This window comes from Podarcis melisellensis, assembly GCF_964234715.1.
Source record: "Podarcis melisellensis genome assembly, chromosome: 1".
NCBI lineage: Eukaryota > Metazoa > Chordata > Lepidosauria > Squamata > Lacertidae > Podarcis > Podarcis melisellensis.
Window position 1 is genome coordinate 108,543,724 of NC_138528.1, and position 26,793 is coordinate 108,570,516.

The 26,793-nt window shown below is 42.4% G+C and overlaps 1 protein-coding gene across 1 annotated transcript in view; it reads left to right on the forward strand.

Moving 5' to 3' along the window:
* Window positions 1–26,793, forward strand: part of XIRP2 (xin actin binding repeat containing 2) — a 77,255-nt gene that overhangs the window by 23,652 nt on the left and 26,810 nt on the right. The window contains exon 3 of the mRNA XM_081923127.1: window positions 12,139–12,264. Coding sequence (XP_081779253.1) covers window positions 12,139–12,264 — 126 coding nt within the window. The remainder of the gene's footprint in view (window positions 1–12,138; window positions 12,265–26,793) is intronic.

Consider the following 26,793-nt stretch of genomic DNA (forward strand, 5'->3'; position numbering starts at 1 on the left):
GTGCGCCAGTGTTCTTTGCCTTCATACCATCCCTTCAAAGCAAATATTTGTCAAGTGATAATGTTCCATCCTGCCTTTCTTTCACGAGTCACGTGATAATAAGGCACAATTTTCCCTGTCTGGTCCACCATAGGCTGTTCACACAACCAATAGTCAAACAGGTAAGCAGAGCAACGTGACCATTTGTCATAGCTTGTTCCAGTACCAGCACATGTGGAGGCATTGCCCCTGCTTACTCCCCTAACCCTGTAAGATTTTATTAAAGTTTTTTCATAATAGAGTAAGATGAAAGAAACTAATCTAAATAAAAACAGGAAGGAAACACAGAGTCCTCTCTCAAAGGTGGATCTTAACCCTTGTCTCACACAGAAAGTGGTGGACCCTCCTCCAAACTCTCACCGGGGAACTTTCCTTTCGCTCACTCTGGCAGGTCTTCCCTTCCCTGCCTCTCACTCAGTCAATGTCCTTCACCAATCCATCCATCACCTTCATGTGTAATCCTTGGAACAGAGGAGAGGACATCAAAGGAAAACAAAACAAAAAGAAAGAAAAAATGATAAAAGAAGAAAAGGAAAGAAGAAGAAAGAGAAGAAGAAGAAGAAGAAGAAGAAGAAGAAGAAGAAGAAGAAGAAGAAGAAGAAGAAGAAATGAAAAGGACTTCTGGTTTTCTACCTGTCAGTTACATAAAAGAAATTATTCAAAAAACTCACTCTAGGATGACATCCAACTTGTTCTACTTTCTCTTCAGCAATATTTCCCCAATCTTCAGACCCAAATGTCTCAAATTAATTCATTTTCCTTTCCCCACACATACACACAAAAATCCAAAAGAGTTCTATAATTAGCTGCTGCTTACCTTGATGGGGTTGGGCTGGGACAGGCTGGTGGTGAGCAGTGGTGGTCCTGCCAATGTACTCGTATGGTCCCAACCTCACATCACCATCGCCTTGCCCTGACCCACTTCTATCCTGGTAAACATCAGCGATGTTGGTGTTGGGGAGTTGGCTCTGTAGCTCCTCCCTAGCACACATGCCATTACAGACTGTGCTTGTTATACAGTCGTATTCGACTTCCAAAATGTTCAGAAACCAAAGCACGGCTTCCTGCAGCCAATTGGAAACTGCGGAAGCCCCGTCGGATGTCCGGCTTCCAAAAATAGTTCACAAACTGGAACAGTCAAACCATAATGTTTGTGACATTTGGGAGCCAAAACGTTTGACTAGCAAGGCGCTCGACTTCCAAGGTACAACAGTACTGACAAAATATCCTGGGATTAAGAGGCCCATTACTTAGCTCCACAGTTCTTCCAAATAATGTACAGTGGTACCTCGGGTTAAGTACTTCACACGTTCCAGAGGCCCGTTCTTAACCTGAAACTGTTCTTAACCTGAAGCACCACTTTAGCTAATGGGGTCTCCAGCTGCTGCCACCACGTGATTTCTGTTCTCATCCTGAAGCAAAGTTCTTAACCCAAGGTACTATTTTTGGGTTAGTGGAGTCTGTAACCTGAAGCGTATGTAACCCGAGGTACCACTGTATAGTGGATGCACTTCTTTTGGAGTTGGGGACCTGGTAGTCATATTTGAAAGGTGGTAAGAACTAACCCTGTCCTCAACTGGAAGTCCAAGGAAAGTGTCTGATTGTGGGCCCTACTGAGGGATAACAAAAATGATTAGAAGCTAAACTCTTGGGGTTTGTTCTGAAGGTGTAACTAATTCCTGGAGAGCTCAGGAAAATAAATTGCTCACTGCAAAGATAATAACGTGGGTCAGAGGGAGCGCTGCTGTGCTCCCACTTGGGTGCCTGCTTTCTGCTCAGAAGTGCTGACGTCAGCTCTCCCAATGGAAGCTTCTGCTCACGGATTAATCTTTGCTTAGCTGCATATGAGAATTCACGTCCAAGGCATAATAAAATGAGCCTGGGCTCCTGTTTGCTTTTGCGATGTTTGGCAAATCCTAAAGTCAAGGAAACAAAAGTCAATCAGATATCATATCAGAATAATCTCGTTTCATGATGCAAAGGGAACCATCCCAAATTAAAGACATCTTTTAAAAGTGTCTGTGAAGTAAATCCATAGCAGTGTATATGATGGATTTTTAACCTTCAGAAAGGAGTCCAACTTTTTTTATGTAACGCCGAATGGAACATTAAAAAGCCCTTTACTCTCCCCATGTAAGTGAATGTCTGCTATTCACTAGTGTGAAGATAAATGAAGCTCTGCACTTGTAGACGTCTTTCAGATGGAGCTGAAAATTGCCTCCCAACCCTAACCCTAGAGGCTTCAGCCTCCAGTAACAGTTTGGACGGAGGGGGCATATTGCAGCCCCTTTTCTGTGGGATCCAGAAATTTGCAGCCACACTTATCGTATATACCCACACACCACTTCTCTCACTATAACATTAAGACTTAGGATGGGTGACAGTTAACATGAAAAACAATTGCTTTGTATAGAAGTAGGTTGGTAAGTGTATGTATATATGTATCCAGTGCTATTTTTCTAGAAGAAGAGGTGTCCGAACTCAGCATGAATGCCTCCTTTGTTCTCTTATAATAACAACGGCGCCCATCTGAGAGGTGCTAGAACTAAGTTATGGTGAGTTCCAACTGGAAAAAAGCCGTGTCTGTATCTATATGGTAGAGCATAAGACTCTTAATCTCAGGGCTGTGGGTGTGAGCCCCACATTGGGCGAAAGATTCCTGCATTGCAGGCATTTGGACTAGATTACCCTTGTGATGAGGGACGCGGGTGGCACTGTGGGTAAAACCTAGGACTTGCCGATCATATGGTCGGCGGTTCGTATCCCTGCGGCAGGGTGAGCTTCCGTCTTTCGGTCCAGCTCCTGCCAACCTAGCAGTTCAAAAGCACCCCTAAGTGCAAGTAGATAAATAGGTACCGCTTTCTAGCGGGAAGGTAAACGGCGTTTCCGTGTGCTGCGCTGGTGCTGGCTCGCCAGAGCAGCTTCTTCACGCTGGCCACGTGACCCGGAAGTGTCTGCAGACAGCGCTGGCTCCCGACCTCTTAAGCGAGATGAGCACGCAACCCCAGAGTCGGTCACGACTGGCCCGTACGGGCAGGGGTACCTTTACCTTTACCTTACCCTTGTGATCCCTTCTAATTCTACAATTCTGTGATTCTATATCTGAATGCAAAATAAGTACAAAAGCTATGGTAACATAAACCTAGAAAAATGGGAAAAGCATAACCCAGAGCCAGTGTGGTGTAGTGCTTAGAGACCATGCCTCCAATCCCCACTCAGCCATGAAGCTCACTGGGTGACCTTGGGCCAGTCACTGCCTTTCAGCCTAACCTACCTCACAGGGTTGTTGTGGAGATGAAATGAGGAGAAGAACCATGCATGCCAGCTTGAACTCCTTTGAGAAAAAAGTGGAATATAAATGCAGAATATAATACATGCATACATAACCTAAGCTAATATACAGGGTGAGTCCTTTAAAAGAGGCCCCATGGATACAGAGTACACCTGTTCCACGTGGGCTCTTTTAAAAGACTCACCCTGTACAATATGGATTCAATGTCACACTGCCACAGATGTTGTCAGCACATGCATTCCTGCTTGCTCAGTGGAACAATCTCTCCTCTCTTCCATATGTAAGCAGTTCTACTTACTTACACACACACACACACACACACACGAGCCAATTCAGTGGGGAGGGAAGAGGGCGGAAGTCCTTGTATGGGCTGGCCGTAATGGGACCAGTTAGTTGAATTTGGCCCAATGGGTTGCATTCAACCAAGTCCTGCTCAGAGCAGACCCACTGAAATTAATGAACCTAAGTTAGTAATGTGTATTAAATTCAGTGGGTCTACTCTGAGTAGGACTAGCATTGCTTACCACCCAATGAATTGTATGGTACTGCTCATATTTAGAGCAAACTAATTGGAGTCAATGGATGGGACTGATTTTGGTCATTGGTTTCAGTGGGTTTACTCTGATTAGAATTTATTTAGCTACATTCCAGCATTAATGGTACTTTACGACTGCTATGTAGCATCTTTAAAATTACCTAGGGTTAAATATAAGGTATGACAGATAAAAATTTGTACTGTGTACATCATACTGCTGGCCAATTTCTCTTCTTCCTGCTGCTGAAGGCATAAAATCTGTTCGAATTGGCTTAGTCAACAGAGAAATGAGATCTGTTTACACTCTTGTCACTTGATAAACCAGTTAAAGGAGTAGGAATATCTGCAGATTCCCATGGTGGCGGCAGCTTAGTATTGTTGTAGTAGTAGTTGTTGCTTGAAATGACTGCAGTGCAGCCACAGCTGCTTCCTGTTGTAAGAAAAGCAACAGGAATGTTAAAAGATCATTGAAATAATTAGTGAATTGTAATGAAGATGGATTCTCTAATCCCAGGAAATATGGAACCAGCAGAAGGCTTGATGCCTGCAGTCATATCCATGCTTCTATAAAATTGGCTGCTTTACATAGGGTAATACACCATTACCAGAGTGTTACAGATGCCCTTGTTTTGTCCATATCCTCCATGTTGCATAATACCACTACTACTACTAATAATAATTTTATTATTCATACCCTACCCATCTGACTGGGTTGCTTCAGCCTCTCTGGGTGGCTTCCAACACACATAAAAACATAATAAATAATTGCACATAGAAAGCTTCCCTATACGGAACTGCCTTCAGATGCCTTCTAAAGGTGATATAGTTACTCATCTCCTTGACATCTGATGGGAGGGCGTTCCACAGGGTGGGTGCCACTACCGAGCAGGTCCTCTGCCTGGTTCCCTGTGGCTTCACTTCTCACATTGAGGGGGCCACCAGAAGGCCCTCAGTGCTGGATCTCAGTGTCCGGGCAGAAGGATGGGGGTGGAGACGTTTCTTCTGGTATACAGGGCTGAGGCCATTTTGGGTATATCCATTCCAGCTGACTTGAATGTGAAAACTTGTCAATGCACAAGATGCAGCTATGCTCACAGTTAGGGACACCCCTGTTGTGGTGGGGAAAGGTCACCTCTCTTAGACCCCATGCTTTGTGGGGAGGGGGCAACAACCTGAAACTGGCAGCTACAGCTGGCAGCCCTGTTGCCCACCACCTCTCCACCCAGAGAGGCTTTCCAACTTCTCCCTTCCTAGAGCAAATAAGGGAGGGATGAGTTGGAGGGTCTCAATGCTGCCACTAAAGAAACAGCGAAAGGAAAAATTCAAGGGAACTCTCTCACGCACCTGAACCATGCAGGATTGAACTTCCGATGCACAGAGACATCATTCCTGCTTTCTACATATCTTGGCCCCAACAGTTGCCAATTCAGCTGCATCTGTTCCTGTTCCACACCTGATGTCACATATGACATCAGATTTGGGGCAGATGGGCATGGTTTCTGGGCCAAATGAGGAGGCCTGGTGAGAAGCTCTCCATCCCTGCTACACACACTTAGCAGGGAACAAGTCCCATTGAACTCAGAAGGACTTAATATTGAGTAGGCATGCGCTGGAATGCACTGTTATAGTTGCTTTATACATAGAGGGTAACTTGAAACAGAGATGGGGCAAATTTTAATTCATGAGGCTGTAAGTTCATGGCACAATACTTATTTTTGAGGCTATTTTGCTTTCGGTGTGTTTCTGGGTAAGGAGGAATGAGCAATAAAATATTAAAGGTCCCGTTCCTTGCTAACAGTGAGTGATCACTTAAATTTTCGCAAACAAAATCTGTCTTCTTTGATATATTAAAAACACGCCCATACGGCAGTTTGGGTAATATGCAAATTTAATATGAAAATCGGTTGGTTGTTTAAAAGTCAAGCAATTAAGGAACTACAAATCTTCTTTTGACAGCCCCATTTAATAGTGCCAGAATACAAGTATCAAAATAAAAGTTCCACGCATAATACTTAGAGCTTTGCATCACTAAGTGCCTCAAAGGAAGTACCCAGGTAATGTGGAGACTTTAAAGGTATTGCCTAATCTACTTCTTGCTGTTTAGTCGGTGGGAGCACAATTCATAGTGTTGGTGCTAATCTTTAAAGCCCTAAACGGCTTCGGTCCAGTATACCTGAAGGAGCGTCTCCACCCCCATCGTTCAGCCCGGACACTGAGGTCCAGCACCGAGGGCCTTCTGGAGCTTCCCTCACTGTGAAAAGCCAAGTTACAGGAAACCAGGCAGAGGGCCTTCTCGGTAGTGGTGCTCACCCTGTGGAACGCCCTCCCACCAGATGTCAAAGAGAAAAATAACTACTAAACTTTTAGAAGACATCTGAAGGCAGCCCTGTTTAGAGAAGCTTTTAATGTTTAATAGGTTATTGTATTTTAGTGTTTTGTTGGAAGCTGTCCAAAGTGGCTGGGGAAACCCAGCCAGATGGGCGGGGTATAAATAATAAATTATTATTATTATTGGTCCCCAGACTCTACAGCAGGGGAACATGTGGACCTCCAGATTTTGGTGGATTCCAAGTCCTATCATCCCTGAGCATGGGCCATGCTGGCTGTCAGAAGCACCAACCTGCACAGAAGATTGGGGGGGGGGGGCTGATGACACATACGTGACATCAGGATGCCAGGAGGAGCTAAGGGGCAGAGCCAAACACAGTGGCAGTGTGGCTTCAATGGCCATCAGCTCCTCCTGTCTTGTGTTTGGCCTTCTCCTCCTGCTGTTGCCACCACCAGCCAGGGGCTGCTTCCCCCGTCTTTCTGTTATGCAGCAGCAGCAGCAGGAGAAGGAACCATGAGCCGCTGAAGTTATGCCACACCTTGCTGGGCTCCACGGTTTGACCGCCTCTTCCTCCTCCTGTCACTGCCACCAACCAGGGACTGCTTCCTCCCTCTTTCCCCTCTGCGGCAGGAGGAGGAAGAGCCAGCCACTGAAGCCACGCCACGCTTGGCTCGGCACTTGGTCTTCTCCACTCCCTGATCATTGTGAACAAATGGTGGGTGGGGGGAGGGAGCAGGCCCCTAGGAACTGGTGCCTAGGAATTGGAATTGAACAACATCCCATGGGCCACATGCTCCCCATCCTTGATAGTAATGTATGACCAACAGGTGTCCATTGGGCATGATGAAGCAGCAGTAGCAAATTCCTTGCAGTTCTTTAGACCTGCACAGCTGGAAATGGCTTGCTCCTTTTGCATTGCACTGCAATATGTAGCTGAGGAGGCCGGTGAATGAAGTGTACTTTTGTGCGTTGTGCAGAGTACTATGGGCCATTTGCAAACTCTGTAGTGATGCCTCTACTCTGCCCTAAGCATGCACACAGTCCAGTACACAGGAGCCACAGGAACAGGACTTGCCACTGGGAGGGGTTGCCAATTCCTGCCTCTCACAGAGGAATACAGGAAGTGGCCTTATGCTGAGATAAACCTTTGTTCCATCTAGCTCAGTATTGTCCACACTGACCGGCAGCAGCTTTCTGGGATTTCAGAGCAGTGAGCATTTCCAGCCTTACCTACCTGTAGAGATGTTAAGGATTGAACCTGGAAATTTCTGCATGCAGTGCAAATGCTCTACCACTGAGCTACTCTCCTTCCTATCTGAAGAACAGGCCTCATACATTTAATTATTCAAAACGTATTCTCTCTTTCATATTCATACACACACACACACACACACACACACACACACACACTGAGTGCCTTCACACAATGCAGTATTCAAATGTTACTTGTGTTTTTCATTTGTTCAGAAATAGTGAAATTACTGTAATCAACCATCCTACAATTGCTTCTCATTGCCTTCTAACACCTCAAACAATCATCCAACAAAGGGCCATTGAACATTATTATTATTATTACCTTTTCTACCTATCATATGACAACTGTTGCATTAGAGGTGCTTGGTTGATTGGCATTTCACTTTTGGTCAGAGAAAATGTGTGTTGCAAGGAGATTTTGCTTGTTTGTTTTTGTGCTGGAGAGAGAAAGAGATACACTGCTTCCATAATTAAAATAGAGAAACCTGTAATCTCTCTCCAAATCCAAGAACTGTATTAAGAACTCTACACACCTTTGCATTGTAAATTTACTGACTACTGAATGTTTTGTGCCATTTAAGGACTCAATACATAGCTAAACCTAACACTGAAATTAGAGCTACTTTCTCCCAAACATGATGTCTGAACAGACAGTAGATATTTGCTAGTGGCCTTTTATATAAGTAACATTCATTGGAGAGCTTAAAGAGTGTCAGACTAAAATTGCCCACCACAAATCATTGAAAATTCACTGGCTTGCGCTAGGCATGCATGAAATGGCCGCTTGCTAATATAACTGACTGTTCACATTTGCTCTGCCAAAACATAGATCTTCAAACGTAACTTCATGTCTTTTGCATCCTTTGGAAACCGGTGCTGTTTTGTTAGGACATGCCTAGTTGCTCCTCAGATATATGTACTAGCTACCCAAAATGACTTGGACATTTCAAGAAAATTACATTCCCCACTGACTTGCTAGTTGCTATAGTGTTTGGGGGTTGTTGTTATTGTTAAGAAATATGTCAGATCCTGGCAGCTTTGGCTATTTAGTGCCCTGGTGTGAAATTGCCATTTCAAAACAGAGGACCCCAAATCTAAATGTAAGGTGTGACACCTCAACTTCCCCTTGATATAGTCCAAAATGCTTCCCATACGGCAGGAACCAAGAGGGAGCCGTCTTTGTTGGGAAAATAAGGTTCATGTGAATTTTGTGCAAGGCAACAGAGGTGTGTGTGGAAGAAGGAGCAGCACAGCCCCCAAGTGTGTGTCTGGGGTTGACACACAAGGTCACAAACAGGGTTTGATTTTTAACAAAATCATGCAAACTGTGCAGGACAAGAACTTCCATGCCACTTGTTAATGTGGAAAATCTTAATGGAAAGCTCTGCGCACTAAACTGAGAACGGTTTCCCACCCAACTGGTGGAGGAAGTTGCCAGTTCCTTATCAGGAGAGTGTTTTTATAGACTTTTGGTGGTTTAAAAAGACATTTTAAAAACACCATACCTGGTTTATTAGAGTTCACTTCTCTTTCAATAGACAAGACGTGACTCTTTTTGCTAGAGGTAGCCTTTCCCAAGGTGACTGCTTCCACCATCTCCTAGTTTGCAACAAAGTGTTCAGTTAAACAGGCAGAGTGCTATATTCTAATGAGGTCCGATCAGCAAGGTAATTTATCACAAAGCAGTGGTGTCCAATCCCCCTGCCACGCTGTTGCTGCTTCCCATCTGTCTTTGGGTGGCCCTAATGCCCTGCAAACCACAATAACGAAAGTTACTTGTACCACTAGCTTAGATAGAACATGACACAGAATTTTTGCTTGATTTGTTTTGGAGGGGAAGGACGCCTTGCTAGGATTTTTATTTTCAGTTCTTTAATTTTTGACATTATACCCTTCTTCATATCTCTTTGCCATGGTCTCCTTGCCACTCGCTTCCCTTGAATGTGATGTTCTTGGCCCTTCGGTGGCTTCATTATTCTTCCCATGCCGTTTCCAGCCCTGATACAGAGAAAAGCATGTCTTTTTGTGCTTCCATAATAATCTGCAAAAGGTGAGATCCAGATGGGAGGGAGCAACTTCCCCTTCTTGTTGTGGGGGAGATGACTGAGATTCTTTTTTGTAACAACATTACCTAGGATTTCAACTCCTTGTGACATGTAAATCGTTGTGAATAAAGGTGAAGATCAAGATGGTGCCCCTCTCCATTCCACGTACTGAAACCAACTGGACTGGTAGTTTAATTTTCCCTTCACCACACCAGAGGAGGGCAGGCTGGCTTGAAGGTTCAAGGCACGTTGTGTCGCATATTCAACTGTTTCTTCCAACACTTCACTGCTGCTGCCTGCCCCCACCCAAGTTTCTGCTTCCTAAGGCAGCTTCTTCACTCTACCTAATGGTAGAGATGGTCCTGATATCAGTGGGCAAATATACTATTTAAAAAGTATCCCATTGCCACCGCCACCACTTCTACTACTACTTCTTCTTCTTCTCTTCTTCTTCTTCTTCTTCTTCTTCTTCTTCTTCTTCTTCTTCTTCTTCTTCTAGGTTAGTGGCAAAGTAGCATGTGTTTTTTTGTTTTTTAAAAATCAATATGTTTTTGAAGCTATTTTGGGAAGCAGTTTCTTAGCCTTGGAGTTATGAAGTCTCTGAGTGAATTCATACCTGTTCAAAACATGTTTGTTTGGGTGTTGTTGTGTTTTTTTTTTTTAATCCCACAAACTTGCACAACGCACTCTGGCAATATATCCCCTTGCATTCCTGGAAAACAAAGTGCGCAATGGAGATTTGCAAAGTGTGTGCTCATCTGTTTTTCACAGCTTTAATATATAAGAATGCTGGAAGCAAATGTGCAGATTTGTCAAGCTGGCACCCAAAGAATGAAATATATGCTTCACCCACTCACACTTGGATATTAGAGAACAACACTGTGATGTATAAGAAACAAATGGGATCTCTATACTTAGGGGCAAACAACATGTTATACAGAAATGCACGCAATGCAGCTGCAGCAAATTTTATCAGAGAAGCCGTGAGTAGGGGGAGGGTCCTTTACCATTTCCAATGGGCCATCTTCTTACTCAAGATCTGCCTTCCCCCTTCACATCTGGTATACACATGTGGATCTTGAGGATAGTTTGGAAGAAAGGGGAAATGGCCAGTAGAAAAATGGAGAAAAGATGAGGCACCTCCTGGTCACCTGAGGCTTCTAGATCAGTGTTTCCAGCTATTGTTGGACTACAAATCCCATCGCCCCTAGCTAGCAGGACCAGTGGTCAGGGATGATGGGAACTGTAGTCCCCAAAAATAGCTGGCTGCACAAGTTTGGGAAACACTGTTCTAGATTCAAACAGGCTGCTTTTCTTTAGTAAGAGCAGTCATTGTCAGTGTGTCATGTGCATTTGTGCATGATGTATATTGCTTGCCCCAGGCCAAACATGCACGTGCATGACCCAATCTCCAGGCAGAGCTTGGGATCAGGGTTATTACCCTAAAGCAGAGATGGGGAAGCTGTGGCTCCCTAAATGGTTTTGAACCACAGCTCTTGTTTTTTCCTGACCATTGGCCATGGTGACTGTGGTTGGTGGGAGTTGGGGTTCACAGTTTCCCACCCCTTCCCACCCCGTCCTAAAATTACCTGCTGGTTCACACTCCCTTCCTGCTTCCTGCTTCCTCCTCTTACATGGTATTCAAAACACAAGGATCCTATTAGCACAGAGGAAAACAAAGGAAGATAGATAGGTAATGGGCAGATCCTAAGTGGTGGTGATTAGTCATCATTGTGGTTGTCAGGAGCCAGTGGCTTCCAGATGCATTGTGGATCCGCCAGTGTTTTAAAAGTCTCGCTGGAATCCCAGTTTCCAAGTTGTCATTGAGCCTCGGCTTTTCTAACTTACTTTGTGGCTCTCTCTGGGTCAGTGTCTGAAACGCAGTTCTTTCCAAACACAGAGTGCAGCGTGCATTATTGTGCTAATCCATCTGCATTATGGAAGGGGCCTCTGAGACTTTGCATGTTGGTTTTGAAAAGAGATTAATTTGTAGCTGTGTAACGGCAGAATCTCTTCGTTGTCTCTGAACACCTGACAGTGTAAAGTAGTTAATGGCATTGAAGAAGCTCTGGATTAGGGGATTCTGAAATCTGCTTATTGTTAGTATGGCTTTAATCTTTTAAATCAATGAGGTACAGTAATAATACTGCAGCAAGCTTCTCTAAGTAGGAATCTTCATAATGTACAGCCCATTCATATTTTAAGGATTTTGATGACAGCCTCCTAATAGGTTTGCTTTCTAACTTTGGCATGGCTTATTAAGAAATGTATGTGAATGAGCTGCTGTTCGGGATACAAGGAACAAGTGTCAAAAGACATTTTCTGCATTAAAAAAACCAACAACATCACCATTGCATAATAATTCGCATCTTACACTTTGTGCACTTCTAATATTTTAAAACTCCTTTTTTTAAAAAACTGACTTTTTAATTAAAAAAACCCACACAATCCTACAAAATGCAGAAGCGTCATTTGGAAGAACAGGCAGAAGAGCAACTATGGTTAAGTAAGATGATGGTTGAGAGACAGCGACTGGTTCAATGCACCCGGCAAGCTTCATGGCTGGGTGAGGATATGAACTCCTCCTCTCATGCATCCTAATCCAACGCTCTAAGCACTATACCACCCTTGTTTGTTCCACCAGGCTCTCGAAGAAACAGAGGCTTGTAGGATACCTGGAGGCTTGGCAAGCGTGAAGAACCAATTTGAAAAAGCAGAAACTGCCACATTGCAGAGTGCTCAGTACCAATACCAGCAGAAATCTGTACAGGTAAGAAGTAGTAGAATTAGTAATGGTGGTTGTGTGGAGGGTAGTCCTAGTTTTAATCAATAGTAATAAGTATTGACCTTGTAAGCCACCTTCATATAAATCAGGGTGTATGCTTACAGATGACTTTTATGGGCGGTTTTTTGTCTTTGTTTTAAATGTGTGATAGCCCATTCATGTTCACAGGGCTCAGCTATACAGCTGCAAATAAAACGTTTTAAGTGTGTTTTAAGTGCAATACACAATGTGACACTAGATGGCGATGGCGAGCTTATGGAAAATTCAATGTATTTTTAAAAAACGCTTTTTGGAAAAAGCATTCTTAGAACTTTTTTTATATGTGTATAGATTCCACCTAAAGACTGTCATCACTAAGAACAGGGCTCACTGCATCTTTTCATCATGTTGCCATAACCCAAACTTGGTCTGTTGCAGTTCATATTTTGTTAAACTTATATGATCTCGGCCAAATCTGGTGGTTTACGAAAAACAACGTAAGTGCTTTCGATCTTCCTGACAGTGTTGCTGGCGTTGCTTGTGTAACGGATATTGTTATTGACAGTACGGCTACGGTTATTTATTGCCCATCATCAAATATCCCATCATATACCCACCCCACCCCCACCAGGCACATTGTAATTCATCTGTCTTGTAGCAGCATCACATTAATTTTGACATGTCCCTTTCTTCTTTCTTTCTTTTTTTTAATTTAATGAGACTTGTGCATGCAGCTGAACACTGTAATTTGCTTCACTGTTTTCTGTTTTAAACGTTTACTCAATCCTCAATCCTCCATTGTGTTGTTGGTCCTAACTGGGCTTTTTTCTTGGGGGTGAGGATTGATATTGAAAAGTGCTACATGTCTGGATGGCTTTATTTTAAGCCATCAAGCACTGTAATCGTGTCTCTTGACCTTACAGTTACTTGGTGGGACTGTGAAGTGTGACTCAAACCAAAATTGATAATGCAGGATCCACCAGCCAGGATTGTATACGTAATTTTTCTGCTTGTTGATGATACTTTTTGCCTCAGGATACAGATTTCTACCCAACATTGTTTGTGCAGATTACTGAGCCATCCGTTGATAGGATTTCCTCAGGTACCTCTGAGGGAAGCTGAGATAATCGTTCTTACTTTTAAAAATAATCTGCCTACATATTTATTGCCTACCACTACTGCTATTATTTAAAGGTAAAGGCACCCCTGACCGTTTGGTCCAGTTGTGGACAACTCTGGGGTTGCACGCTCATCTCTCTTTACTAACTGAGGGAGCCGGTGTTTGTCCGCTGACAGCTTCCGGGTCATGTGGCCAGCATGACTAAGCTGCTTCTGGCGAACCAGAGCAGCACACGGAAACATCATTTATCTTCCTGCCAGAGCGGTACCTATTTATCCACTTGCACTTTGACGCGCTTTCGAACTGCTAGGTGGGCAGGAGCTGGGACAGAGTAATGTGTCCCTCCTACTATTATTTAGTATTTAATAAATTTGTATTCCACCCTTCATTTGTAGATCTCAGAGCAGCTCTCAGCATAAAAATACAAGATAAAAGCACGAAATATTTTATTTTATTTTATTTTATTACTTATTTATTTTGTATGCCGTCCTATACCTGTAGGTCTCAGGACACTTCACAACAAAAACTAATATAACAGAGAGTTATATAGGCATAGAGACAGGATAAGAAATATAACAATTATTGTTAATGGCTACCATCATCACTTCAAGGGAATATACATTTCAGCATATCAGATTGGATGGTAACTCCAAAACAATGTCAGTGAACAGAGTACCATTATTATAATGGTCTGGGTTTGACAGCATTGTCATGAAGTTTGTGACTGACTGACTGACTGACTGATTGATTGATTGATTGATTGATTTACAACGTATCCTTAAATATTGCTAGTACTTGCATAAAACTCTGCATACTCGTATCGTTGGCGAATAAGCAAACATTACAGAGCTTGCATTAAAGTTTGATGACTGTGAAATTCTCCAACTTGCAAGAGGGTTGGCCCTTGGCATTTTGTTGACTGAACAACAGAACAGCAAATGATGCTTCCCCAAACCTATCCCTATGCACATAAGGAACCCAAGCTGGCCTAGTTGTTTTCAAAGAAAATCCCACAAGTCCCTTTCTCTGGGAGCAAAAATGCAATAAACATACATTAAACAATTAACAGTTTGTTGCTCTCTAATGACACTCAAAATCAACTGCCTGAGGCAGCCCCTTCACTCTGCCTAATGATAGCGCCGGCCCTGCATTGCCATCTGAAAGAGGATGCGCCATGGGAATGTTCACTTGGCTTTAAACAAAAAAAGTAATATGAACTGCTTCCCTGTTTGGCCATTTTCAGGGATGCGCATGAATATTGGTAATTTTCAATGTTCTGTTTTACAAGGTTACTGTAAGGTAAAGGTAAAGGCCCCCTGGATGGTTAAGTCCAGTCAAAGGTGACTATAGTGGTACCTCGGGTTACATACGCTTCAGGTTACATACTACGCTAACCCAGAAATAGTGCTTCAGGTTAAAAACTTTGCTTCAGGATGAGAACAGAAATCGTTCTCCAGTGGCGCAGTGGCAGCAGCGGGAGGCCCCATTAGCTAAAGTGGTGCTTCAGGTTAAGAACAGTTTCAGGTTAAGTACGGACCTCCAGAATGAATTAAGTACTTAACCCGAGGTACCACTGTATAAGGTTGTGGCGCTCATCTAACTTTCAGGCCAAGTGAGTCGGTGTTTGTCCACAGACAGCTTTCCAAGTCATGTGACTAGCATGACTAAACCACTTCTGGCACAACAGAAGCCAGAGTGCATGGAAATGCCATTTACCTTCCTGCCACAGCGGGACTGATTTATCTACTTGCACTGGTATGCTTTTGAACTGCTAGGACAGCCAATGTGAGCTCACCCCATCGCAGGGACTCGAACTGCTGACCTTCTGAATCGGCAAGCCCAAGAGGCTCAGTGGTTTAGACCACAGCGCCACCCACGTCCCTGTGGCGGTTACTGTATCTGAAGGTAAAACAAACAAATGAATGAAGTGCCAGTCAAAACTCATATTGTAGAACAGTGATCCAAACACACCTCTTCTCTATGGCCCCCAAATATATGAAAATGTAAACCACGTCTTTGGGGTTATAATTCATTATAAACTATCTGTGAGTGTTTTGCATATATTTTTCTTGGAGCTGTGCTAAGCTGTTCTCTTTGGGAAAGAGTTTGCTGTTTTCTTTGTGTTAAATTTAATCAGCGTCTCTAAATAGATCAAAAATGGCACAGAGGAACCCAGATGCTACACAAAGCCATATAAACGCAGCTTCCAAATGTTGGTTTAGATAAGAGGTTTATGTATTTTATTACTTCATTATCATATATCATGGAAAAAAACTGTTGTAGCCAAGTTAATGATTTTTGGAATATGTAAGGGATGGTATAATGAAACTCATTGCACTATCTATGTGCTGTTCATTTTGAGAAATAGTAACGGCTTGATAAACAGCCACATTTACTCTAATGCTCAGCGCTCATCTATGAAACAACGAAATGATGTTAGTCTAAAACTCTGCTGAACCAATAAATAAAATTCCATGGTCTCGAGGTGCTTTAAATCAAGGTCATTCATACACAAGGTCACTGTCAATTATGTCATCCAGCTTTTACAGTCCACAGTGAGACAGCTAGCTGCCTTTGGGTATCAACGTGAGCAGATTTGATTTACATAAAATGAGAACTCTGTATCCGAAGGCAGGATTTTTCTCCAGTTGTGAATACATAAAGAATTAAAAGCACCACCAGAAAATGTTTTGAGTCTAATGCTGGAGGTACATGTCAATGAAATCATGGGTTTTCACATGGAGAATTGCGATTAAATCCTTTCACACCATCTGTAGTAGGAAATGTTTCATCCCTAGAGAAATGTCATATCGTGTTTGTCCATGCCTGGGTTTGTGTGCATGGTTTCAAATAAAGGTTAAGGTTCTTGGTTCTTCTTCCCAGAGAAGTCCATTAGGATGAAGCAGCCTGAAATTACTCAGAGTAGCCTGAAATCTTGACTAGGACTGGGCAGAGGCACCAGCTTCTCAAGTTGATTGAGGGGCCTGATGCGACATCCTAATGTTGTCACAAGGAGCCATGGGATAGAGCCAAATGCCCTCTGAACATTGAGGGAGTCTGGCCCTCTTAAAAAAATCAGGGGGGCCAAAACAGCCTCAGTCCCTAGGAGCTGGCGTGTATAGACCAGGGACTGAGTATACCATAATGTAATAAATGTATGTGAGAGAGTTTCTCTCTGTGTATGTGGTTGTACTGTAAACAAATCCATTTTGCATCTAGGCTGCTTTGCTTTTAAACTGTGGGTGAAACCCAATGTTGTATGAGGGGGGGTACTGCTTGTACAACAGGACTTCCTCTTCCTCTTGGGGTGTTCCTTGGTTAGAGCTCCAGAGGGGAGGAGGGGAAGGGGAAGTCCATTCCACTCATGCACTGACAACTGGGTATCACCCTGTGGATTTTAAATTTGTTGTTGTTTAGTCGTTTAGTCGTGTCTGACTCTGCGTGACCCCATGGACCAGAGCACGCCAGGCACTCCTGTCTTCCACTGCCTCCAGCAGCTTGATCAAACCCATGCTGGTAGTTTCGAGAACACTGTCCAGCCATCTCGTCCTCTGTCGTCCCCTTCTCCTTGTGCCCTCCATCTTTCCCAACATCAGGGTCTTTTCCAGGGAGTCTTCTCTTCTCATGAGGTGGCCAAAGTATTGGAGCCTCAGCTTCACAATCTGTCCTTCCAGTGAGTACTCAGGGCTGATTTCCTTCAGAATAGATAGGTTTGATCTTCTTGCAGTCCATGGGACTCTCAAGAGTCTCCTCCAGCACCATAATTCAAAAGCATCAATTCTTCGGCGATCAGCCTTCTTTATGGTCCCGCTCTCACTTCCATACATCACTACTGGGAAAACCATAGCTTTAACTATACGGACCTTTGTTGGCAAGGCGATGTCTCTGGTTTTTAAGATGCTGTCTAATTTTAAAATTAGCCATTGACAATATGGGAATACAGGTTGTGTATGAGGCAGGGCTGGTGTTGCAAGCTCTTCTGGAAGAGTCCATGTTATGACATCAACACATTCTGCATTTTCTCTCTCTCCACCAGCAGGCAGCCATTGTTGCAGTACAGGTGCAGGGAAACACATGTCTTGATAATGTGACAACCTGGATATGTCATTAGTGCAGCTTCCAGATGACCCTTCATCATGATTTGCTTGCAGGAGTATTAGGCAAAGTTGGCTATTTAATGAGCATTCACTCTCAACGCTTGATCATCGCAATGTGCTCCATATGGGGCTACCCTTCTGCTTTGTCTGGTGCCCAGTGCTGCGACTAGATTGTTGATGGGAACATGTCAGCACATAACACTGGTACTTATTATACCATATTATACTGCACCAGGTTCAGGGTTCTTGTCTTAATGTACAAGGCCCTTGGGTGCAAGATACCTTCAGCACCTCCTGATGCCTTATATCTCTGCCCAACCACTGTGATCTTTGAAAGGAATCTCAGTTAGCCCCCCCCTCTCCCCCATGGTTCAGATACATGGCTTGTAACTACCAGAAGCTGTGCATTCAGTATTTGGGGCAAAATCCTATAGAACCCCCTTCCAGTTGAGATTAGGTAGGCACCCTCTCTGGTAAACTTCAGGTGCTTGAAAAAGACTTTCCTATTTTGGCAGGCATTAAAGGTAGTTTTCTGTTTCTAGGATAGATTTTAAGTGTCCTTATTCTAGAGGGTTATTTTGTTTAAATATTTTACGTGCACCACATAGAAATTCTGTGTTTTAAGTGGGCGATGTGGTGCTCCCCAGATATTGCTGGACTTCAACTACCATCATTCCTGACTATTAACCAAGCTGGCTGGTACTACAGGGAGCAGGAGTACAACAACAGATGGAGGGCACCATGTTAGCTAACCCTCCATTACAGGAAAGCAAATTTAGGTGAAACTTGAGGGAGAAAAAAGCCAAAATAATTAAAGGTGTGAAACACAAAAGGCCTATATTTAATAGGTTTGCATATGCAATTTCCTCAGACCATCTCATATCTACAGCCAGAAATCCTGCCAGCTATGGTGATACAATGACAGCTCTGACAGCTCTCTGTGGCACCGTACATTTCATTGGTGCAAGTTTAACATGGCTCAGCAGAAAACCAGGAGTGAGTTATAGAGGTCAACCAAAACAAGCGTAAATAAAGCCTTTTAGAGTGTGTTAAAAGTGTTTTTATTGATACTGGGCTTTATCTTCAGGTGCTTTATGCCATGTTAGCAGTTCCCTGATCTCTCCAGGCTGGTCAGAAGTAGCTGTTCCCTTCCATGTAGTTAATAATTACTTTCCATGTTACTTTTTAACTGGGAATGGGGGGGGGGGATTTGATCCAGTTTTCATTTAAAGGCAAACTTGCTTAATTCACACTTAACAATATGCAAATCAAAACACAGCCAACTCAAAATTTGCACTTCTCCGAAGATAACTTCTCCAGTCAAGTGATGTGTATGAGAAATATCTATATTGTACATGTCATGATGTAGCATTATTCCCAAAGAGCAGTCTGTTCTGAGAATGGAGCCTGAGCAGCCACACTGTGGAAAGCCATTTCTGTTGTTTTAAAAAAGAAATGAACAAACTGAGAGCACCTTGAATTTGAAGTCAACGATGAAAATTCTTAACAATTTGTCCATTCCCCAAAGATTAATCCAATCATCAGAGGACATTCTCCTCAAAATGTATGAAAATGACTGGGCCAAATACTTCACCCAAGGACTAGATTTGAGTGGAGATGGGAAGTGGGAGAGAACCTGGCAGGTTCCTCACAATAAAGTGAAAAGACCATCTTCTTTGTGTAGTAGTTACAGCAGTGTTTCTTAGACTTGGGTCTCTGGCTGTTTTTGGACTACAACTCCCATCATTACTAGCTAGCAGGGTCAGGGATGATGGGTATTGTAGTTCAAAAACAGCTGGGGGGACCCAAGGTTTTTTGTTGTTGTTTTTTTAATTATATTTATTGAAATTTTAACATTAAGCTCAACAATAACAATAACAACCAAAAACCACTACACACTACACAAATACAAAAAAGAAAAATTACAAGACAAGTAAAAAAGATGCACAATCAAACGTATAAGAAAAAAGGGGGGGAGAAAACAGCACATAAAATTGTACTTTCCAAAATGTCCTTTCATTAACTTGTTCCTTTGACTTCCTCTCGCCTCCCTTTTTGCATTCTATTTTAATTTGTTGTTTCAGCAAATCCTTCTGATTTAACGTTACCTGCTTTTTCATAATAATATATTACACATAGTCTAAACACAGCTTATGCAAAAGTCAAATTGTTTAATACCAGTCTCTTTCTAAACTTCTTTAATTTTGCCATATTTCTGTAAATAGTCTTTGAATTTCTTCCAATCTTCTTCCACCTTCTCTTCTCCCTGGTCTCGAATTCTGCTGGTCATTTCTGCCATTTCCATGTAGTCAATCATCTTCATCTGCCAATCTTCCCGGGTGGGTAAATCTGGTGTCTTCCAATGTGTTGCAATAAGTATTCTTGCTGCTGTCGTAGCATACATGAAAAAAGTTCTATACTTCTTTGGCACCAATTGGCCGACCATGCCCAAGAGAAAGGCCTCTGGTTTTTTCAGAAAGGTATACTTAAATACCCTTTTAATTTCATTATAGATCATTTCCCAAAAGGCCTTGATCTTTGGGCATGTCCACCAAAGGTGAAAGAATGTTCCTTCAGCCTCTTTACATTTCCAACATTTATTATCAGACAAGTGGTAAATTTTTGCTAGCTTGACTGGTGTCATGTACCATCTATAAACCATTTTCATAATGTTCTCTCTTAAAGCATTGCATGCCATAAATTTAATACCAGTAGTCCATAACTGTTCCCAGTCAGCCGCCATAATATTATGTCCAACATCCTGAGCCCACTTAATCATAGCTGATTTCACCATCTCATCTTGAGTATTCCATTTCAGCAGCAAGTTATACATTTTTGACGAGTTTTTACTTTTGGAATCTAATAACTGTGTTTCCAGTTTTGATTTTTCCATCTGAAAACCAATTTTTTTATCCAAATTGTAAACCTCCATTATTTGATAATAATGGAGCCAATCACACACCTTGCTCTTTAGCTTTTCAAAACTCTGTAATTTCAACTTATCTCCTTCCTGTTCTAAAATTTCCCAATACTTCGGCCAAGGACCCAAGGTTTTTTTTTGGGGGGACTGGTATACAGCAGGAGATATGATGTGCATGCAGTAGAACAGGGACGTCCAACTCCCAAGAGACTGCGATCTACTCCCGGATAAAAAAATCTAGCAGTGATCTACCCATTTGGGAGGGAACCCAAAGTTGTTGAGCTAGGAGGCAGGCCAAAGATGCTGAGCTTTTTTGGGGGGATGCCTTACTTCTGCTCCTTTTTTGGGGGGGACACGCCATGAAATGCTTATCGAGTAGTAAACACGGCAGCAATAACTCCATCTTCCTTTTTTGCAATCTTGCACGAATGAAGGGACGAGCAAGGGGGCGGGGGTGGATGCCCTTTTTGCCCCACAGAGGAAAGTGAACCCTCGATCAACCACGATCTACCACTATCACCCGGCGACCTATCAATCGCGGTTGACCAGTTGGAGATCCCTGAGGTAGAAGTTTAGTATAATACTAAACTTTCAACTTCTTGAGACTGAAAAGAAGCTTTTGCCCAATTAATAATGTCCCATGAATTACGCCACTCTTAATTTGATTTTCAAATGCATCATGAAGAAGAAATCAGCTTACCTACTACAGGTTTGTAAAAAAAACCAAAAACCAAAACAAGCACAGACTTCTAGGCATCTTTTTGTCTTCTATGTATGCAGGCTTTACACAAATAAATCCTATTAGCAGTAATATGTACTGCAAGGCTAAAAACAAACAAACAAACAACCACCATAGTCTTTGGGGCTGAAAAGGAATTCCGGGCACAAAAGACACTCACAGAGAGAACAGAGATTATCTTTTTGGTCTTAATAGAATAGGGCAGAGCAGAAAGTGGGACTGTCTGGATAAAAACAAGAGCTTGGTCCTCTGCATATTTACTCAGAGTTTCCTGGCCTGTGGATGGGACGTGGGTGGTGCTGTGGGTTAAACCACAGAGCCTAGGGCTTGCCGATCAGAAGGTTGGCAGTTCGAATAATCGCAACGGGGTGAGCTCCCATTGCTCAGTCCCTGCTCCTGCCAACCTAGCAGTTCGAAAGCACGTCAAAGTGCAAGTAGATAAATAGGTACCACTCCGGAGGGAAGGTAAATGGCGTTTCTGTGCTCTGGTTCTCCAAAAGCGGCTTAGTCATGCTGGCCACATGACCCGGAAGCTGTACGCAGGCTCCCTTGGCCAATAAAGCAAGATGAGTGCCGCAACCCCAGAGTCGGTTACGACTGGACCTAATGGTCAGGGGTCCCTTTACCTTTACCTAATCCTTTAGGAGCTCAACTCTATTTCTTCTGCTGCTTTCATTGATGGTGCTGTATTTATATCCAATGGAGCTTTCTCTTCTGTAGGATCATAAATAATACACACCCCTAGTAAAAAAAGAAATTAAAAAAAGGTGTTCGCCATTTGATTTAACATGATTTGTCAGTAATGTACTACACTCTCATGGGCGCAATCTCAACTGGTACTTACCTATGCTTAGTGCATTTCACTTACTTAAAGTAAACCTAATGCTAAAAATAAGTGTAGATCGAAATGCATATGGTAGTCATATCCCTTGAGGTATATGGGAGACAGGCAGGGAGAGTAGCCTCCAGCAAAAAATCTCATCTAATCAAGTTATGCATTCACTTCCCCTTCTGAAACTGCATGGGTTTTCTGTCCACAGATTTCTGACAACTCTTAAGGGAATCCATAGCCTGTCACAGGAAATTATTCAATTCCTTTTAATCAATGTGATGCATTCCCAGTTTGAAAGCTGTTTTAAGCCACCCGAGCAAATATAAAGATCAGGTCTGCTGTGTTGCCCTATTGCAAGCCAGGATTCACGTAGCTAATGGTAACAAGGAAATCCAGGCTGGCATCCTGTCCTTATTTAACTTTGGTATCTTGGGTCAATATTCAATGCGGTGTACCAAAGAGAGCAACAGAAGCTTGATCAAGATGCATTTTAAACATTGGACTTGAAGCATGCATCACCTCAGTTAGAAATAATAATGATTGTTGAGCCCATGTTCCTTAGAAAAAAAATCTGCTAATGTTATTGTTGTGCATTAGAGTCAAATGGGCAGAAATTACCTGATTTTACCGTGAATTTTCTTTCATAGTGCAGCTTTCAGGTCAATAGCTGTTTGCCTCTCCTTTCAGACAGCTATGTTTGTTTTGTGTGTGTGTACAGTACAGTCTTACTATAAAAGATCTTTGTTCTAGAAGGAACATTTGGCAATAAACAGTTGAAAACAAGTTAAATCTTCATTTTTGAAAGCTAGCAATGAATCAGGAAAACATATCAGTTCCATGACATTGTAAGATCTGGGAGGCCGAAGGAAGAAGGCTTGCTCTTTTCTGAGCACTGACAGGATCCTCCTTGAATGATTTCCTCTGTAAGCGTTCATTCAAATTATTTGCTGTGGATATTCTACTAGGAGGAACATTTTGGATCCAAGACACTGACTTGGCTTTAACTCACCCCACCCTGAGTGTCCAAGTGGAAGGTGGTTCTGACCATACTAATTGGGTACCCATGAGGCCAAGGCAGCAAGGCAGTTCTGTGGTTGCAGCACCAAGTGAGCAACTTGCTCTGAGGAAGTCTGGAGATGAACTGAGACCTAATACATCTCTTCGTTCAGTCTTCATTCAGTCTTCCCCAGGCTCCACCACCTTGGCCTGACACCTGTGGTTCTGGCCAGCACTCTGTCCTGAAGACAAGTACTTACTCTTTCTGTGACCTTCCTTCTGATGTTTTCCTTGCATTGCTGGGCAGGTCTGATTCCTCTATCTGTCTTGGGGCTAATAGCATCCCTAAAGGACCTAAGCTCTGCAGACTCCAGACCACCAGCCTCAGTTTCCATGGCTTCCAAATCATCAGCCCAAGCTTCTGTAGGAGCACACAGTGAACCTGGTCCAATTCCCCAGTGAGTGGTACAGCAGCCCCAGGTGTGGCTGACTCCTCTTTATTCAACTCTGATTCTCTTCTGCTGTCTGTAATTTGAGCACTGATACCATTGTATTACAAAGGTATTATATATTAGTTGTGCAAGCTTTTGAGCTATGTGCAGTTCTTCACATAAAACGAGTGGCTGAATAATGGTTAGTACTTGCTTCTAGCAGAACTGAAAGCAAAGTCCAACTAAAGGGCAAACTTTCAAACATTTCCTCCTGACACCTCTTGAGTAACATTTTACCTGAGAAAAACAGATCTTGTTTCCTCCCAGTCAACATACACACATTCCTCCCTAACATAGTCTTGAACATTGCTGTCTGACGTCTGGCCCCAGTAATCAACAACTCAGCCTCACTGGTGCGGCGTGCAGAGGGTGAAAACGAAACCCCTATAATTCTTTTGTAAAAATATGTAATAAACACCCCCCCCTTTAATACTGCCAATCTCCTAGCATCACCCACCCTTCAGATTTTGCCAAATTTAATCCTCAGTTTTACATACAACCAGCTCATTAATAAATAAACACAATCCACATCTCTTCTTTTCTGTCTGAAAGTCTCAGAAGCCGTCAAGTTGGTATACACTGTGGTCCATCCCGTCCCTTTCACTGTTCTTCTTTCCAACTTCAAGCTTCAAGAGGGTGGGCTGATGTAATCTCAACAAAATCCATATCTCCTCTCCATCCTCCTCCCTAAACTAATTAATCTTCCTGCAGTCCATCCTGCCAATCCTCAGTTCCATTACATCCAACTCAACAGTTTATTCTCTTCCAAGTGCTTTACAGACAGTCAGTCCAGTTGTTACCAAAAATGCATTAATGGACGACAACAGGTTGTGCCCTTTTGCTACCCTCAAAAGGATAAGGGAGACATGCCCCTTACCCATTAATCTCCATGGGGACCCCTCCCAGGCATCAGAGCACCCGAGAGGGCGACTTGCTGGGTTCATTGCATAACAGGAAGTCCGAGATTGAATACATTTTGTGGCAAGTTGCAGAATCATAAATTGAATGTGAAAAGGAAAAGGTAACCACTGAAGAGGAATCAAAGGCAGAGAAACATGATCATATTTGTGTGAGGAAAAATAAGGCAGGTGACAAAATGAAAGCAACAAGAGGGTAATTCAGAAGACCAACCAAAAGAGCACTGCAATAATCCAAGTGTCAGAAAATAAGAGAATGATTCAAAGGATGGACAGAATAAACAAAAAGAAATGAATGAATTTTAGCTGGCTTTGACAACCGAAAATGACAGAGCTTAGCTGAAAATAAAGTCTGTGAAGAAAAAAGAAGGAAAAGGTTCTGAGATCTCTGGTTGGAAGAGAAGGACAACTGATAACATCAGCCATAAATCAAAGAAGCAAAAAGAACGGGAAGAGAAGAGACAGGAAAAATAAGATATTCTATTTTCTGTTTGAAGATTTAACTTCAAAGAATGAGCAGGCTGCCATGTGGAAGCAGCAAGAAGACATGACGAAAGATTGGCAAAAGAAGAAGACAGATCAGAAATAGAAAAGAGTAGCTAGATATCATCCTGAACATGCTGATCAATATGAAAAGACCAAATGAGAGAATCTAAAACTCTAATGAAGGTAAACAACAAGAATCAAACGGCCTGAATCAGAACCTTTAGGGATTTCAAATAATAGAAACACAAGCATTGTTAAAAAAAAATATGAGGAGAACCATGAAACTAAACTCATGCAAGGAAGAAAGAAGAGTATGATTAACAATATTGAAAACAGAAGGAAGAAGAGAATTGCTAATAATATTTAATGCAGAGGAGAGATCAGGAAGAGATCAGCATATAAGGGGCATTCAGATAAATTAGCTAAGGAAAAGAACATTGTTTCTGTTCTGTTAGCATGAAGATCTGATTGATAAGACTCAAAAAGAGTATTTGATAAAATTCAAATAAGATTTGTTCAAGTAATTAAGAAACAAAGGGAGATATCCAATGTTAGTGATTCTCAGAGTAGGCAGAATTCAGCAGACAACCACTGATTTAATGGGTCTGCTCTAAGTTTGACTAACACTGGATGCCACCGAAAAGCAAGATGAAAAACTAGCCAATAGCAAGTGAAGAAGAATCAACCATTGTTGACACTTCTGTGTTAAAATTAGAATTAAAGGTCAAAGAAAACTAACCAGAAATCAAGGAGGGATTAGTTAGAGAAAGAAAGCAAAATTAACTAAAGCAATATGTTTAATGAGAAGAAGAAGAAATGGGATGAAAAAGGACTGGATGTAGGTTTGGGTGAGGACGAAACCAGAAGAAATAGTAGAGAAAGAAAATTATGAGGCATAGGGGGGAGGCATAGGAATTTGCCTTGTAGCAAAGCATCTTCCTTTATTTCTTCTGCTCATTGCTTTCCTTCTTCCACTGCTATTTCTTTAGATGATCTGTCCAGCTCAGTATTGTCTATACTGACTAGGCGTCTTTTCCAGCCCTGGAGATGCCCAGGATTGAATGTGGGACCTTCTCCATGCACTGCAGGTCCACTGCCAATGAGCTATGACCCATTTGGTTGAGAAGGTTTAGAAATAAGAGTTCTATAAAGGACCAGGAGATGTAAGTTACAGAAATAGAAAAGTTACAGATAGGTAGCCGTGTTGGTCTGCCATAGTCAAAACAAAAAAAAATCCTTCCAGTAGCACCTTAGAGACCAACTAAGTTAGTTCTTGGTATGAGCTTTCGTGTGCATACTTCGTATCTGAAGAAGTGTGCATGCACACGAAAGCTCATACCAAGAACTAACTTAGTTGGTCTTTAAGGTGCTACTGGAAGGATTTTTTTTGTTTTGAGAAATAGAAAAGTCAGGAGCTGCTGATTTATTATGGTGGGCAGGGGAACTAAGCAAAAATCCGAGATGTGAGACGTGGGGAGGGGATGTAAAAAGGTAGAGCACAAAATTAGCAATTAAAAAGCAAGGAGAAGAAGGAAAAGAAGCAATTTGTTTTGGCAAATACTAAGGTTGAGCAGGTGGAAGAAGAAAAGAGATGTACATTAATTTATGCCAGGGATAAGAAATGTGTTTTGTCTTGCCCCATAACTTATAAAGCAACCCAAGTTCATTACTGAAGTTACTACAATGAGGAACTAAAGGCAAAGTAGGAGAAGGATGACAGGAACAATATAGAAGAGCAGTTACATAGGGAAAGAGGACAACTGGAAGAAGATGCAGGGAATAAATAAACAGGAGATATCGACCGAAGGACCTAACAGGGGTGAAGGCATCAAAATCCAGATTCTGAAGGTAATTTGTTGATCTAGTAAGATGTTTGCACAAAGAAGAATGAGAAAAAAGAAGGTGACCATCAGAAAATGGAAATATAAAAAAAACTG